At 38.9% G+C, this 16891-nt stretch overlaps 1 protein-coding gene across 2 annotated transcripts in view; it reads right to left on the bottom strand.

The window, feature by feature from the left end:
• enpp1.L (ectonucleotide pyrophosphatase/phosphodiesterase 1 L homeolog) overlaps positions 1 to 16452 on the bottom strand; it is a 52536-nt gene extending 36084 nt beyond the window's left edge. For both annotated transcript variants that reach the window (XM_018263166.2, XM_041562945.1), the window contains exons 1-5: positions 16031 to 16452; positions 4267 to 4339; positions 4039 to 4155; positions 2507 to 2632; positions 661 to 721 (exon numbers count right to left, since the gene is read on the bottom strand). In XM_018263166.2, coding sequence (XP_018118655.1) covers positions 661 to 721; positions 2507 to 2632; positions 4039 to 4155; positions 4267 to 4339; positions 16031 to 16423 — 770 coding nt within the window. In that variant the 5' untranslated portion in view covers positions 16424 to 16452. The remainder of the gene's footprint in view (positions 1 to 660; positions 722 to 2506; positions 2633 to 4038; positions 4156 to 4266; positions 4340 to 16030) is intronic.
• Positions 16453 to 16891: the final 439 nt, after the last annotated feature.

Raw genomic sequence — 16891 nt, 5'->3', positions numbered from 1 at the left:
GCTGCTGAATAAAAAGCTAAATAACTCAAAAACCACAAATAAAAAACATGAAATTTCAGATTGTCTCAGAATATCACTCTCTACATAATACTAAGAGTTAATATAAAGGTGAACAACCCCGTTAAAACAATCATACTACTTAATACTAATGAAAGAAAGTTTATAGCCAACTGTGAGGCTTGACAACAGCCAGGTTTGGACCAAAAACCAAATACATCTAACAAGTAGTGTAAATAAAGGCGCTAGTTTTTAATACAACATAAATAACAGTTTTTATATGAAGCATTTGAAGCAAACATACAAAATCCAGAAATCCTCTGTACAGAGTTTGCTGGCATACAGTTATTATACAGTTAACTACACTGCTTTTGAAATGGAGGATGATCCGCTTTCTCTGTTTCTGTCTGTTATATGTAAGTACAATATCTATTCCATACACTGTGCACAAAAGCATAATGAATACAGAACAGTTTGTAAACAGACAGCTATGTTTCTATACAAATTGTTCCAATTGTCTGGCCAAAGAAAATGATTATTTCCTTGTTGTTATATAATAGGTCACAAAATACTTAGCAGGGCATGCTTCTCCCACGCATGCACAATGATATCCCTTATTATTCTCCAGAAAAAAAGGTGGTGCATGTATGAAATGACACTGACCCGGATGGGCATTGTGGTGTCTGGATTTCTTCACAGGTTTCTTCCGACCAACTTTTGTTCCCTAGAAAAATAGGAATAAAATTAGCAGCTCTAGGTAGCTTAAGACTTATACAATTCAAATGTAATTTTTTGAACAGTGAAGAAACATACAACAGCATATATTTTCGTGTTCACAAAGCATTCCTTCTATACAGAGTAAAGGTGGCCATATATGCACAGATACTTTGCAAGATATTCGCTGCGTGTATGGCAGGAGACGAGCCAACCAGTATCGGCAAAAAAAGACTTAGATATCGGTTGGCTAATTGATTGCCCATGTGTAAACCGCCCAAACATATGCCACTGTTTACTGCAGGAAAGATCGTATTTGTTATGTCCATGGCTATCTTAAAAAGTCAAGCTGATTTAGTTATAGTAAATAGGTAAAAGACTAAATACACACACTGAAGCTAGTTTAATGGTATATGGATATCATAGACCGCAAAAGATGCAGTGTTTCAGGCTGCCATGAGCCTTTTCCAAGGTACTGTATGGGATCCATTATACGGAAACCCGCTATCCAGAAAACTCCAAATTATGTCAAGGCTGTCTCTCATAGACTCCATTTTATCCAAATCCAATTTTTTTAACATATTCACTTTTTCTCTGGAATAATAAAAAAGTACATTGTACTAGATCCAAACTACGATATAACTAATCCTTATTGGCAGAGACTGAGCCTATTATTGGCCTATTGAGTTTATTCAATGTTTTTATGAGTTTGTAGTAGATTTAACGTATGAAGATCCAAATTACAGAAAGATCAGTTATCTGGAAAACCCCAGGTTGCAAGCATTCTGGATAACAGGTCCTATACCTGTACCAGAAATTGAGTGTGCAGTAATTTTGGCATATTTGAGTATCACTGCCACATGTCCACCTAGACCACATTGCAAATAAATATCCTGACTCTAATAATATAACTAGGGCAAAATGATTTGATGGTTAATTTTGAAAAAAAATGTAGCCAAAAAAAAAAAAGGCGTTAAAAAGACAATATTGTCCTACAATAACTCAATGCCATGCTTTTAAAGTTGGGTAAGCCCTGCACATATAGGGATCCATGAATTCAGGATGCAGTTCCTAAAGGGTGAAAACCTGTGTGGTTTGTACTTAGTAATCTTGTCACCCCTTCTACATAAAGTACAATGTCTTGGAAATGATTTCCTCCATAGGTTCTTGGCTTTTGGATAGGGATACCCTTTCACCTTTGTTATATGTATCTACGTTTTGTTAATGGTAGATGAAGAATAAAACACAATTCCCGTAGAACAATAATTAAAATATGAAGGGACTAAAGAATAAAGGGTAAATATGACAGCAACACCCACCTTTGTCTTTAATTCTCACTGCTCTGAATTCTGCATCTCAGCAGAAACTATAAATCACTTTTCCCATTTTTTATGCTAAGCTAACTGGATAATGTGAAATGTGAGCTAATATTTATTTATGACAATATGCAACATATGTTAACAAACAAAGTTTCAAAAATTCAATAAAGAATAATGAAAAAACAATATTTGGCTCATCTTTACCTCACCTGTGACTACAACATTTTACTACAACCTTTTGCCATCCTACTTTTAGACCTATCTGCCAGATAAGTGTACCCATATTTCAACTGATAAAGCTTATTCTAACACTAGCAACTAACCTATCAATTAGCAAGCCCACAATAAGTGCAGCTGAGATATACGGGACTAAGCAGGTGAACATGAGTACATGATTTTGATTGTATTTCAGTAGTAGTACAGAGTACATTGCAAAAAAATATCAGTGGCAGCCAGAGGCCTGCAGAAGAACTTACCTCTGCAAACAGCATTGTAATTGACACAGCAGTCTTGAATTTCTGAGCAGTCATCAGAACATGAGCAGAGGCTCCCCGTAAGCCTTTTCTCCCCACACCTTAACTTTTCACATGTCCAGATATATGCTGCAGACAGAAAGAGATAAGCAACAAAACACCAACCATGCTTTTTTAAACTTGTTTATATAATGTGTACGGACACTACCACCACATATTTTCTTCTTTTCTTAAATGTTTTTTTAAATAGGGGGGACCAGGGACTTTTCAGAGCAGGAACCAATAAGTGGGGGCAGGGGGCTGACAAGTTAAAATGGATATTTGCAACAAAATCAGACGGTAGAGCTTAATACAGAATGGCATAAAATCTATAGCACATAAATAAGTGTATACAAGTCAGCAGCTGGCAATTCTCCTTACACCAGCAGGGAGGTCCCCTAATGGAGCACTGAATGGTATCTATTATTAATGTAAATGATTTACACACATTCCTTATAACAAGGATATACAGTGGGTCCACTTGTTCTCTTTTCATCTGAAATAATGAATCATCTGTTCAGCACTAACAATTCGGAAACCAAATATCCTATTTCTGGAATAACTACCAGCATTTAAAAAAAAAAAAAAAAGCTAATTATATGGCACAAAATATAGCAATATAGATTTGTTACAAATTTCCAGGGGTTTTAAATGTATTTGTAAACGTAATTGCTGCTGAAAAGCACCATCTTATTTATTTGCCTGCTGTGCTGATTCTAAATAAACAATGTAGGAACGGTTTTATCATTCTTGAAAACACTGTAAATCAATTTAGCATAATGCTTATTTTGTTTCAAGCTTACTGTTACGATTAAGAAGAGTATTGGCTGGAAGAGAACAGTCAGAACTAGTAGAGCAGAAAGTGACTGATAATTCGCCACTACATTTGAATATATAAAACTATAAAAAAATTCATAATGACTGTACATCATATTTTCTTCTATAAGGCAGAATTTTTATTTTAGGGTTTACAAACTCTTTTAGAGGACAAATAATTCCAGCCCAGTTCGAGTGGGGGGGGGGGGCATTCTCCAAGGAAGGTGCTAGGGGGCTGTTCTTTTTGTAAGACAGATTTTGGGTGGAGCTCCAAAAATCTATTAATATTTTAATAAGAGGGCAAAGATTCTATACTACTAGTTTTATTGTCATTTACAGAATTCCAAGGATAATAGTGTATTACTATAACTTCTATGGATGTTACAAGTCATCATGACGTTTCATAACTATTAAAAAAAACTGCTCTTCACTTTTTTCTGCTACAGGATGTTTGAAATGCTTTTTTATTTTTGGCACTGCATTATGCTTTAAATGCTAAACTGTTTTTTAGGACTGAATGAAGATGATGCCACCTCTCTTACTGGGAATGTTGGTAAATAAAAAATACTAGCAGCGCATATCCGGCTGCCTGATCCTGCAGGAGTAAATATTGCTTCAACATTGGCACACAGTTTAAAATGACTGCAAAAAGCAGCTGGATTCTGTGCAGGTTTTCATACCTGGCTGTATGCAAACATCTTGGTAATCTAAACAGCAGTTTCCAAGCTCCACGCAGGCACTATCACAACGACAGCTTCCAAACTTCCTTTCAAAACATCGCCCTTTGCAACTGGTTACTAGAAGTGAAAACATGTGAAAAGTGTCAGCAAATGCAAGCTTTAGCTTTAGACTTAGGCGGCAGCAGCCCCTGAAACAACTGATATAATAAACTTTTTTTTTTTAATTACCTTCTCTCGTACAACTTGGTTTGAGTCCAAATATGCATCCAAGAATTGCGGTTAGCAAACATACACAGATAACCTGTAAGAAATAAGTAAAAGATCTTGAGTTCTATTTTAACTTTTCAGAAAAAGCTGTAACATAGAAACAAGCTTTACAAACAATCTTATCTGAAGTTAAAGAGACAGACACAAAAATTAAGCCTTTTTTTACATCTTTCATAACATTGTCTTTGCATGCTATCTATAATTTTGCCATAAAAGCATTCGCAGATCCTTTTACATTACCCATCTGATCCCCATGTTCCTCTATGAGGGTGCTACCTTTTTGGAGTAGTCTATTAGCATTAGCAACTGACCGGTTGAGAAGGTATAGTCAGGCTAGCAAAATAGTAAGATTTAGGAACTTCAAGTAACATGGCCTATAGGTGACATTTGATGTACATTAATATTTTGAATAATGCTTTTTTAGTGTCAGTATCACTTTAAGCTACATGTGACAGTCATAATGAAGCATTTGTTTAAAGGGTGATGGAACACTACTTTACAGTTATTTCAAAATCGCACTTGAAAGTGTAATATTTCTCTATTGTTTCACTTACAGCTCAGTAATTCAGGTGCAGATTCTGAACTGTTACAATTATGCAATATTTGGTTGAAAAATTTCTTCAAACTCTTTATTTCTGGTGAACTATCTTAAACCAACTGAATTGAAAAAATTTTGGAAGGTGAATAACGCCTTTAAATCACTGGTGGGGAAATCAAGTCACTTGGAGTTTCTAATTAGTCAGAAGTTTCCTATCAAGGCAACAATGGAAAGCAGAAATGACGCATATTTCCTCATCTGTGATTTACATTACTGAAGGTGGGAAGACAACTAGGCACTTTTTGTTGCCTGTGGTAATGCAAATTGATTGCAGGTGACAAACATGCCTTGTGCCATTGCCCTAAAAGGTATACAGATAGCATGCAATTTAATAGTGTGATTCCTTAAATGTGTTAAATGTTAAAAAGTTAAATGTGGCATTAAGATCTCATTACTGTTGATGGGCGAGTCTGTCCCTTCAATGGGCAGTTTATCAATGCAAACTTTTTTATGTTGACTTTTTCAGTGCACAAAAAGTCCATGGTCTTTCTTTTCATCTGTGGACAAATAATTCCTGCCTGCCCTCTCCAATCCTCTAAGACCCACCATCAGTTCACTCCATCCACACCCACCACTAGCTCTTTTAAAATCATTTTATGTTGCTGCTCCATAACTGGAATTCCATCACTGAATTCCTCTGTGGGGAGCAGTCTCTCAACCTCCTTAAAGAAAATTCAGATCCTATGAATCCAAACTGGAGAGCTGCTGAATAAAAAGCTAAATAACTCAAAAACAGAATAAAAAAAAAAAAAACAACTGCAGATTGTCCCAGACTTTCACTCTGCAACATACTAAAAACTGATTTAAAGGTTATAGCAGTCTCTGAAATTCCACTTGCACTTCTTTGGCTTGATATTTATGAACCTCTGGAAAGCACCGCTTCATTATAAATGATTACTTTATTCTGCTTTTAAAGACATTTTTATCTGGCAAATTCACACTACTTCATTGGCAGTTTAATTTCCTGTTTTTCCTTCTTGCGAGACTTTACACTGGAGAGAAACTCCCTGAAATAATTTGCTGTTTGTAGTTTGAAAAACAGCTAAAGCCTGCCAGTTTATATGTAGGGTATATTGATATGGTGGTCAAGCAATAGATATTTAGTAAAAATGGTTTAAGATAGTTTTCAATGTATGTGTTTTAAAATAATCTGAAAAAGGAATTGTTTTAGGCATATTTGTTCAAGAAGAGCAGATTAGTGCAAGGATGCACTACAGTGTTAAATTGACTATTTTCCACTCCATCTGATATGCCTCTATTTTTCAGGTTAAATGAAAAGCAAATCAATAAAGGTGCAATTCCCCTTCAAATTAACATTTTTTTTTTATAACTCTTTATTTAAGTAGTTTTATGAATTTTACACAAATAATAAGTAAGACAAAATAGGAAACATAAGAAAACAGAAAAAAAAAGAAAAAAAAAACACATAGGAAAAAGAAAAAATTACAAATTAACATTTTAATGATGCACACAATGATATTCTAAGACAGTTTGTAATTGCTCTTCATTTTTTATTTCTTTTTTTTAATTATTTAGCTTTTTCATTCACAAACTCAGAGTTTGGTTATTGAACTAGGCCATGCTAGCTGAAATTCCAGTCAATAATTGCTCTTTACTGATGTATGTGCAGTTAGAACAACAAAAACAAACATATTACTGTTTGAGAACTGGGGATAATACCCATTATTAACTCTGCCAAAGTCATGTGGTTGGAGGGTACTTGCTCATTGGCTGTGTGTCAGGGAAGTCACAAAATAATATTGCAAATACCTCTTCTTCACCATAAAAGAAGCATCTTTGTAATATAGTTTATTTAGAAATTCAGTGCCAATTATGAAATAAAGATTTTTCTGCCAGTGTTTCGTATGATATTTAATGGATTGGAACAGTTCCCTAAGCCTCACCCCCTGCTGATATGTCTGACTACTTTGATGAGCTGGCTGAATACTGTTACTTTGTATCAACAGCCAGTTCAGCCTGCATCCTTCAAACCCCACAATTGCACAAGAGATTTCAATAAGGAACAGAACACCACAGTGCAGTGTGTTGTGAGTTATGTAGTTCCTGCATGCTGTCTGTAATCTGCGGAGAAGTTGTTACAACTTGTAACATCAGTGTTTAGTCCTCCTTGCCTGTAAGGAATTCAAATGACGCAGAAAGAGAAGAACTGTTAAACAACTGGATTGCAGCATAGAAAATGGCATTTATTCATACTTTTTGAAGAAACAGGTAACTGTGATGGGTATATTACGGGTTTCTGTGTTAGGTGGGCCTCTTTATCAAATTTTGGTTTGGAAGCTGGAGTTACACTTTAAAGAAAAATATAAATGGAAAATAACCCTTGCTTTTATAAAGGGTATATTGTTGATATTTTAGAAGGATATAAAACCAAATGTGTAAAAGTTTTGATTTGGTTTTGATTTTGGTTTTGATAAAAATTAAAATGTATAATTGAAATTGTCCATGCTGGAAGCATAGTAAGGAATAGCCCTGCTAAAAAATTAGTGATAGCAAAAAACAAGATAGTGTGGATGCCTGCCAGGTTTTGTAAAAAGGTATGCATTCAAACGCAATGAGGCATAATGTTCAAGTATTTTGAAGAGCTCATATACCCTTATAAGCATCCTTAGTACAAAAAGACAAGCTCCATGTGCCCATTTAATGTTCCTGCGCAGTGATAAACTAATGAACAAACAAGGTGGCAATACTGTATCCAAAAGGGTACTGTACTGAAACAAAATTCCAGGGACCTTATCCTGAAGGATGAAGTGAACTGAATTCTTATATTTTCTTTGCCTTGTTTTCAAGGTCAGAGCTAAATATTCCAATCAGTTCTTTACTATAAGAAACACTAGAACACAATTAAATGACAGATTTCCAGAGGCTAAGAGAAGTACAGGATTTTTTCTCTCTTTTACATTTCCCTCGGACAACAAAAAAATCTATACGAAATTCAGAAAGATGTCCTATCCGGGAAAACGTGGGTACATAAAACCAGGGTTCCGCTATGTTCTTTAAATACTAGTATGAAACAACAAAATGATTTCCAGAGAGGTTCTTGTGCGAGTCTTGAATTTTAATATTACTACTTCCAGATTATAATGGCATTATCAATATTTGACAATATCATGATGCAGCCACACTTCTGCACTTCTACATGGTTCAGTCTGAAGCAGGCACTCAAATAAAGGCAATCTTCCATCAAAAAGTAGAAATCAAGTAGAAAAGATTTATTGTGTCTTCAACACAAAACGTATAAGGCAGAGGACTCAATAAATCTTTTCTACTTGATTTCTACTATTTGATGGAGGCTTGCCTTTGAGTGCCTGCTTCGGACTTTTTCACGGTTGTCCGCTCCCCGTGCTGAGGGCTCAGGGTGGTGCACCTGGGCCACTTCCTAAATGTGGTGAGTAAATATTCCACTTTATGAAGGCCCCTTCGTTGTCTAATCACTTCTACAAGGTTGTCAATGTATCCAACCTGTTTCTTTTTATGACTGGTATGTAACTGTGCCTACCGACGCTGGGGAACCCTGGAGCTACCACCACCCTGGACCTGGCAGTAGATTCAGGGTTCCCACAGAGGGTTGCGCCCAGTGAATTGGACGCAAAACCTGTTTTGCTTTTGTTAAGATAGCTCAGCAGCCTTTACACAGCAGGTTTGGAATGAGGGAATCATCTGAACAAATTTACCGGTGCCTGTACTGTATTTATTGATCCTTTATCATATGGAGCTACCTTTCAAAATTGTAAAGAAACAAACCAAAACAAAACACTCCCAAAACGTAGCATGGCAAGTGGTGGTGCAACAAAAAATGTCAGTCCTTACATACAGAGTGCTTACAGAAGTAAGCACTCTGTATGTAAGTATCATCACTCCTAAAAGGATACCTAAGGATACCTAAAAGGATAAACAACTATGAGAATACAAAATGACTAACGTTTAGATTTTCTCACAAAAAAATAGGTTTATGACATGTATTTATCATGCTACACTTCTCTTCCTATCTTTTATATTTCTATCTAATATCTTTTTGTCTTTGCTTTCCACTTCTGGGTTTTACTAGCAGACCCTTTGGCTATATTATAGGGCAGATTTATTGATATATTGATGTGTTTTCCGGAAAAATTCAAGTTTTTCAAGGGTAAAAAAACCTAAAATTTTCGTGTTACAATTTATTATACCCCAAAGCTGGAAATAGCTTGAATTTGAAAATACTGCAGCTGAAACCTGTCAAGGCAGTGTCGGACTGGGCCGGCGGGACACCGGGAAAAACCCCGGTGGGCCCCGGGCTCTTGTGGGCCCCGCCGGCCCAGATCCGCTACTTAGTGGGGCGGCGCGACCCCACTTTGTTTAGGGTCGCGGTATAATAGAGTAACTGCGCATGCGCATAAAGGTGGCGCCGCGCGCCTGCGCACGAACACGGCACCGCGCGCATGCGCACTAGTCCCCTAAAGCACTCCGGAGCGGTAGCGGCAGCCGGAGGGGGGCCCTGGGGCAGTAGCCCCGGTGGGCCCCACGCCTCCCAGTCCGACCCTGTGTCAAGGTCATGTAGAATTCAATGACAGAGGTCCCTTGAAACATTTGAAGATTTTAATAGCGTTCATGAAGTTCAGGTTTTTATCGGTAGGGTTTCGCTCGAAAACTCAATTCATTCAAGCAATTCAAGTTTTTTTCCTTCGTAAAACCGTTTAATTCGAGTTTTCGGGTTGTTCACCCGAATTCACCAAATTGAGTTTTTTCCATTTGAGTTTTTTCTTAAAATGGGAAAACATTCAAGTTGTGAGTGCATTTGAGGTTTGAAAAAACCCCACAAACCTCTAAAACTAAAGCTTTGACAAATAACCCCCTATGTGTACTGCCTCTGATAAAACCATGTATGTGTGTGTTGTAGATAACAACCTGCATCATAACACAATGTCTGTGTAGTAGCGATATGTGTTGTGTGATGTTTCAATGTACCACTTCTCATTTACATGAGACTTATAGCCTTTAGATAAGTGAAACAAGCCTTTTAACCACTCTGGTACAGGTCTTTTAACCACTTCAAGGCACCCGCACCCATCCCAACATCACGGAAGAAGACAAGGCAATCCGATGCGAGAGTATATAAAAAGGAGCTTGCCCGGCCTGTTGTAATCACCAGCACTCTCGTTACCAGGTAAATTCTTGCCTGAGTGCTACGTTGCAATCTCAAACCAAAATAAGTGAAAGTAGCATTTACAGGACTTACAAAAATAAAAAATAATTTATTCCAAAAAGCACACCAACATTTCGGCTGTAACCCCAGCCTTTCTCAATGTGACTTCTAATATCCTCATATTTTGCTACAGGGGGTACTTTATTTATTATAATACACAAGTTTCACTGAGAAATGATATCACTAAGCCCTAGGGTTGCCACCTGCCCGGTTTTGACAGACGATTTTTTGAAGGGCTGCCCGGGTCAAAACTGGCTGGCCGGTTTTCCAAATTAGGAAAAACGGGCAGGATTTGCTTTAATTGACGCAGCGATGCCTGGATTTAATGGGCCGAAAAGGTGGCAACCCTACTAAGCCCTGATTATTACAGAGGACATCACTAAGCACCGTTTATAAGTATATAATTTACAGGATATTCATGGCTCTTTTGTATGTATATATTTGTATATATATATATATATATATATATATATATATATATATATATATATATATATATATATATATATATATATATATATATATATATATATATATATATATATATATATATATATATATATATATATATATATATATATCTCAATGTCTTAGGACAGCACCTCTTGCCATGAAGCTACCTAGTAGCTGCCCCTGTGCAAGGAAATGTGGTAGATAACAGTAAAAAATAAGCCAGCACCAAGGGTCTTAATATGAAAAAAATATATATATGTATTAATTACATGGTATGTATAACATATATATATATATATATATATATATATATATATATATATATATATATATATATATTTATTTATTTATTTATATTTACTGTAGTTTATATCTATATCATAACACGTTTTAGCCAGGAGCAAGTCTGCTCAAGGGCTTATTTCAATATGCTGTAAAGCAGCCCATGTCAACCCTGATGAATGCAAAATGCATTCATATCATTAAACCCAGTAATTACAGCTCAAGACCAGGTTCACATAGACAACTACATTTGCAGAGAGACAACTATGTTTAGGGAGAGTCCCCATTGCGTGACTGTTGACATTCTGTAGAGCCATGAAGCAGTAGCCTATGCCACGAAAAATTGCAGTGCTGCCTATCATCTCCATCTGGCCCTTTATGCACTCCTGCTTTCAATGCTGTGTCCATTACTGTTGCCAGAATAATCAGAAAATGATAACATTCATAACAGCCAGCCCTAGCCCCTTGACCTGCCTAGTGCACTGTGGACCAAGATAAGGATAGAGCCAATTCTTTCTACTCAAAACTACCCAAAAGCAAGTCAAAACAAATGCTCAAATTAGTTATATCTACAAAATTGATATTTATTATGCCCCAAAGCTGCAAAAAGGCAACTAAAACCTGTCGAGGCCATGTAAAAGTCAATGGCAGAGGTCCTTTGAACCATTTGAAGATGTTTTTTAGCCTTCATGACTTTCAGATATTTTCCCAGTGGTTTGAGCTTGAAAGCTCAATTCGAGCTATTTGAGGTTTTTTTCAACGATAACTAGATCAATTCAAGTAGTCGAGTTTTTCCTTCGATTGCATTAGAGTTTTTTTCATAAATAAGCCAACATTCGAGTTGTGAGTTTATTCGAGGTAGAAAAAAAACTCAAAAGCTCAACCTTTGATAAGACCTAAGAGTGAAGCAAAGGAAAGGGAGGAGAAGAAAAATATTTTGTGGCCTTTTCTAGCTTCAGGGATGATAGATTTACTTTCCTGGAATAAAGCCTTTGATTTAGGGTAAGGACACACTGGACGATTTGTCGCCAACGTTTTAAAAAAGTAAATCGCGGCGACAAGACGATCGTCTTTTTTGAACAGACGATTCACAGCGACTATTGGCACAGAGCGATTTGTATCCCATTACTCTGTGCGGTACGTGCTCCACCCAAATCGGAAACAGTTTGTGCTTCCCGCTGTAACCTGACATTTTTACGTGCTTGCGTTCTTGCGTCATTGCGTTCGCATTGTAATTTGAATACAATTGCTGCTACTTATCTGTATGTGTGTGCGTGTCTAGGAGATTTCAGTGCTTTTCTAAGTACATGCTATTTCTGATAAATCGCTCGGAAAAGGGTCTCAGTGCGTTTTGGAGCTACAGGCGATTCACAAACGCGCTGTGGGCACAGGAGCTGGCGTCTTTCATTTGGTTTTGTTCAGAGACAAAACGAGCGATATGTCGCCGCGATTTGCTTTTTAAAAACGTTGGCGACAAATCGTCCAGTGTGTCCCTACCCTTACTCTGGTTAAGTTCTGGCAATAGAAATTACAGTATGTTAAAGGCAGTCTATCCAATGTTTGCATTAACCCACTTGAGTGACAAAGCTAGCATTTGTGTATCAGCAAGGCTGAAGTCCTTTTACTCTTGTCTGCAGAACTGTTCCATAGAAGGGTATATCCAGAACTCCGACAAAGTACACACATCCTGTCAAGGTTTTTAAGAGGATCTCCAAAATGGGAAAAGCATGTAAGAATTTTATAGCTGACAAAGTCTCGGCAAACTAAAATTCTGCTGTCTAATAAACACCCTAAAAGGGATATAACGATAGTAATTCATATATTTTTTTAGACTTTCTCATGATTTTAAAATAAAGTCAGTAGTCAATACAATACAGAAGGTTTTTTTACACTTTTGTCTGATTTGCACACAGTGGGGGTCATTTATCAACACTGGGCAAATTTGCTTATGGGCAGTAACCCACGGCAACCATTGCTGCATTCATTGTTCTACTTGCTAATCACTGATTGGTTGCTATAGGTAACTGCCCATGGGCTAATTTGCCCAGTGTTGATAAATGAGCCCCAGAGTGTTTATAACTGCATGCAAAAACATGGAGAAGATCATTTTTTTGTTATTCCTGTTGAACACTTTCATCACACCAAAACGAAAAGTCAAACTAATAACCAGATCTGGTGCATGTACTGGATTAATGGTTAAACTATAACTTCTCAAGACCAGAACTTACTTCTGAATGATCAAAATAAACAGTTTTACAGGCCAGTCAATCAAATCAGTATATTTTTCAAAGTTGCAACAATTACCCTGCAGTGCTATCATTTATGTATTAATAACTCAGCCCATATGAGTCTAACATATACCCCTACATGTAATAAAAGGTACAAAGTCTATACAGATGCAGTAACCAATAACAAATATGAAGAACAGTAAAAGCTACCCTATAGTTATAGGTGATTATACCTGTAACAAACGTTACAAAACCCACTAAGTGCTGGCAAATTCATTCACATACACACAACACTTTACTGATGTCAAATGTTGCTACCATAAGTACACTGGTTGGTTCTACAGGCAGGCATTGTCCTCCAAAGAACTATTTTTCTATAGCAGGGCTGTCCAACTGGAGGCCCTTGTGTGGCCCCCCCATATGAAAGTCTGCCTACTGTGTCTGCTTACCATGTGTAAGTTTTAAAAAGTATTAGTACCGAGATTAACTGGCCCCTGCATTGATTAAACCTCAAATTCTGACTGCAATCCCCCCTTCATTGTTCACACTTGTAACACCTCTATTGTTCACACCCCTTAAACCCTGTACTGTTCACACCTGAGACCCAGACTGACAAACTGCCCAAATTATTCACCTGTTCACAATGATAAAGGAGCACCAGCACTGTGTCGCTGTATGTAGTACATCTTACAGTGGTCCTGATAGGTTTCCCTGTCTACTGCTCTGTTCTGCCTTCCCTATGTGTGCCCATACTCTGCCTGCCCTATGCTCCCTGTGTGTGCCATACTCTGCCTGTCATATGTTCCTTGTGTGTTCCGTACTTTCCCTGCCCTATGCTCCCTTGGTGTGCCATAACAAAGAGAAATCAGATGGCACTCACCAAGCAAAATATGCTAATTTTGCTTGGTGAGTGCCATCTGATTTCTCTTTGTTATTGCTACATGTATGGAACTGAAGAGCAGCAAAGTTCCCAGATAGAGCACCACAGTATTTAACCCATGGAGGTAGGATTCTATTGAAGCTTGGTGTGCCATAATCTGCCCGCCCTATGCATCCTGTGTGTGCCATACTGTGGCCGCCCTATGCTCCCTGTGTGTGCCATACTCTGCCCGCCACATGCTCCCTGTGTGTGTCATACTCTGCCTGCCACATGCTCCCTGTGTGTGCCATACTCTGCCTGTCATATGCTCCTTGTGTGTTCCGTACTCTCCCCACACTATGCTCCCTGGGTGTGCCATACAATGTCTGCCCTGTTCTCCTTGGGTGTGCTCCATACTCTGCCTGCCTCATGCTCCCTGTGTGTGCCATACTCTGCCTGCCTCATGCTCGCTGTGTGTGCCATACTCTGCCTGCTTCATGCTCCCTGTGTGTGCCATACTCTGCCTGCCTCATGCTCCCTGTGTGTGCCATACTCTGCCAGCCACATTCTCCCTGTGTGCCATACTCTGCCCGCCACATGCTCCCTGTGTGTGCCATACTCTGCCCGCCACATGCTCCCTGTGTGTGCCATACTCTGCCCGCCACATGCTCCCTGTGTGTGCCATACTCTGCCCGCCACATGCTCCCTGTGTGTGCCATACTCTGCCGCCACATGCTCCCTGTGTGTGTCATACTCTGCCTGCCACATGCTCCCTGTGTGTGCCATACTTTGCCTGCCCTATTCTCCTTGGGTGTGCTCCATACTCTGTCTGCCCCATGCTTCCTGTGTGCTATACTCAGCCTGTCCTATGCGCCTGTGTGTGCCGTATTCTGCCAACCCTATGCTCCCTGTGTGTGCCATACTCTGCCTGTCATATGCTCTTTGAGTGTTCAGTACTTTGTCTGCCCCATGCTTCCTGTGTGTGTCATACTCTGCCTGCCCTATGCTCCCTGTGTGTGCTATACTCTACCTTTCCTATGCACCTTGTGTGTGCCGTACTCTGCCCACCCCATGCTCCGTGTATGCCATACTCTACCTGTCATATGCTCTTTGTGTGTTCCGTACTCTGCATGCCCTATGCTCCGTGTGTGCCATACTCTGCCCTATGCTCCTTGGATGTGCTGTACTCACCCTTTCATATGCTCCTGTATGTCGCATTCTGCCAACCCCATGCTCCCTGTGTGTGCCATACTCTGCCTGCTCTATACTCCCTGGGTGTGCTATACTATGCCTGCCCTATTTTCCTTGGGTGTGTGCCATGCTCTTCATATTGCTACAAGATGCACATGCATTCTGATCTACTATCAGTTTAGGGTAAAGGCAGATGAGACAGGGTCATTTTGATGCCTACAATAAACTCTTTGTGTAAATGTGTGAACTTGATGTCATGCCAAATTACAGGGAATCAATTCTCACCTTTGATTGCAAGTGGAATTAACTTATAATTTTTGCTTGAGATCACCCTTGTTTAAAGTGAATAGGAATTCCCTGTAAGTGCCCTGTTTCTGTCAAGTGACCATACTTGGGGAGGGGAGGAATCAGCATTTTGAATCCTTCCCAATGAGTTACAAAACAAGATGCTTAAAATCAGCCTGTCTGAATTATTTAATGGTAGAGGACAATCTACCTTTTGGGCATCCCTTGTCTACATCAAACTCAAAATAGAAGAAAATTCTGTGGAGAACACAGCACCCAAGCATACTACAAAATCATCTGTGGAAGGCTGCCAAATATAAACTTTCCTACAGTAGAGCAACTGTCAGAATGAATTTACCTATTTCTAAAGGCCTTCCAATGAACACAGAACGCTCACGTGAATGAAATGTTCCTCAGCACTTAATAAACAAACCCGCAGCTGCATTGGATTAATGGGAACACATCTCAGGAGAGTCTAGCCAGTGCTGTTGATAAACTATAACTCTCTGGATCCCACAGCCCAATACTAGTGTCTTTTATTTGAAGTTGAAAGGAGTTGCTATTAACACAAGCGCTGCGCATTTTGCCTCATGGTTGCACTACAGGAAGAGTCAGGGGTCACATCTTACCAGGGACAGCACTTTCCACTTGTTTGATTTCTTTTTTTTCGCGCTGTGAGATCCTCGCCCCGGATCTTCAACCAGGGTCATAGGGTTCAGCATGGACTGTTCGAGCGTTTCCCCGCCAGTGCTGCCATTCCTTCCTCCGCTCTCCATATCTCTGATGTCTTTTCCCCACCAGCCGAGTTGTTGCTGCTGTTGTTCAGTGTCAGTACCACACGCTTTACTCCCATTAACTGCTGTCCCTCCTGCTTCCCGAGCAGCAGCTCTAATATCAGACTCAGTGCAGTTACTGCTGCTCTCTCTCTCCTGTCTCCACCCGCTTAACCCCATCCTCTCTGCTCTCCACTCACTGCTTGGTGTGAATAGACACAGGCTGCAATCCATCTGTTTAGACATCATTTCACTGTTTCTACTGAAATTAGGTACTTTCTTTAAAATGTATTTTTCTCTTATATGTAATGTTTGCGGGTACAGGTATGGGACCTGTTATCCAGAGAGCTCGGGACCTTGGGTTTTCAAGATTAGTGAACTTTCCATAATTTGGATCTCCATACATTGTCTACTAGAAAATCATGTAAACCAGGGGTGTCTGGGGCCACACATGAAATACACAAACACTTTTGATTTGTAGAATTAAAGAAAATACACAGAAAAGAACTACAATACCAGTTGGGTAACCAGATGGAGCTATACACTGGAATATGGGACACCTGGATATTAGACTTATTATTATTACTAACTGGGCAATGGGCAGAGTCCGCCCTCCTCCCTACTCCATAGGTCACCACATTGTTACAACCTGGCATAGTAAGTCTGTTTCTAATAAGACGACAGACTGAGGTGGTTAATGTGTTTGGACTCTCGTTT

This window comes from Xenopus laevis, chromosome 5L (genome assembly GCF_017654675.1).
Source record: "Xenopus laevis strain J_2021 chromosome 5L, Xenopus_laevis_v10.1, whole genome shotgun sequence".
NCBI classification, from domain to species: Eukaryota; Metazoa; Chordata; class Amphibia; order Anura; family Pipidae; genus Xenopus; species Xenopus laevis.
The sequence above is the reverse complement of the archived record's forward strand: the minus strand, read 5'-3'. Positions and strand labels throughout refer to the sequence as shown.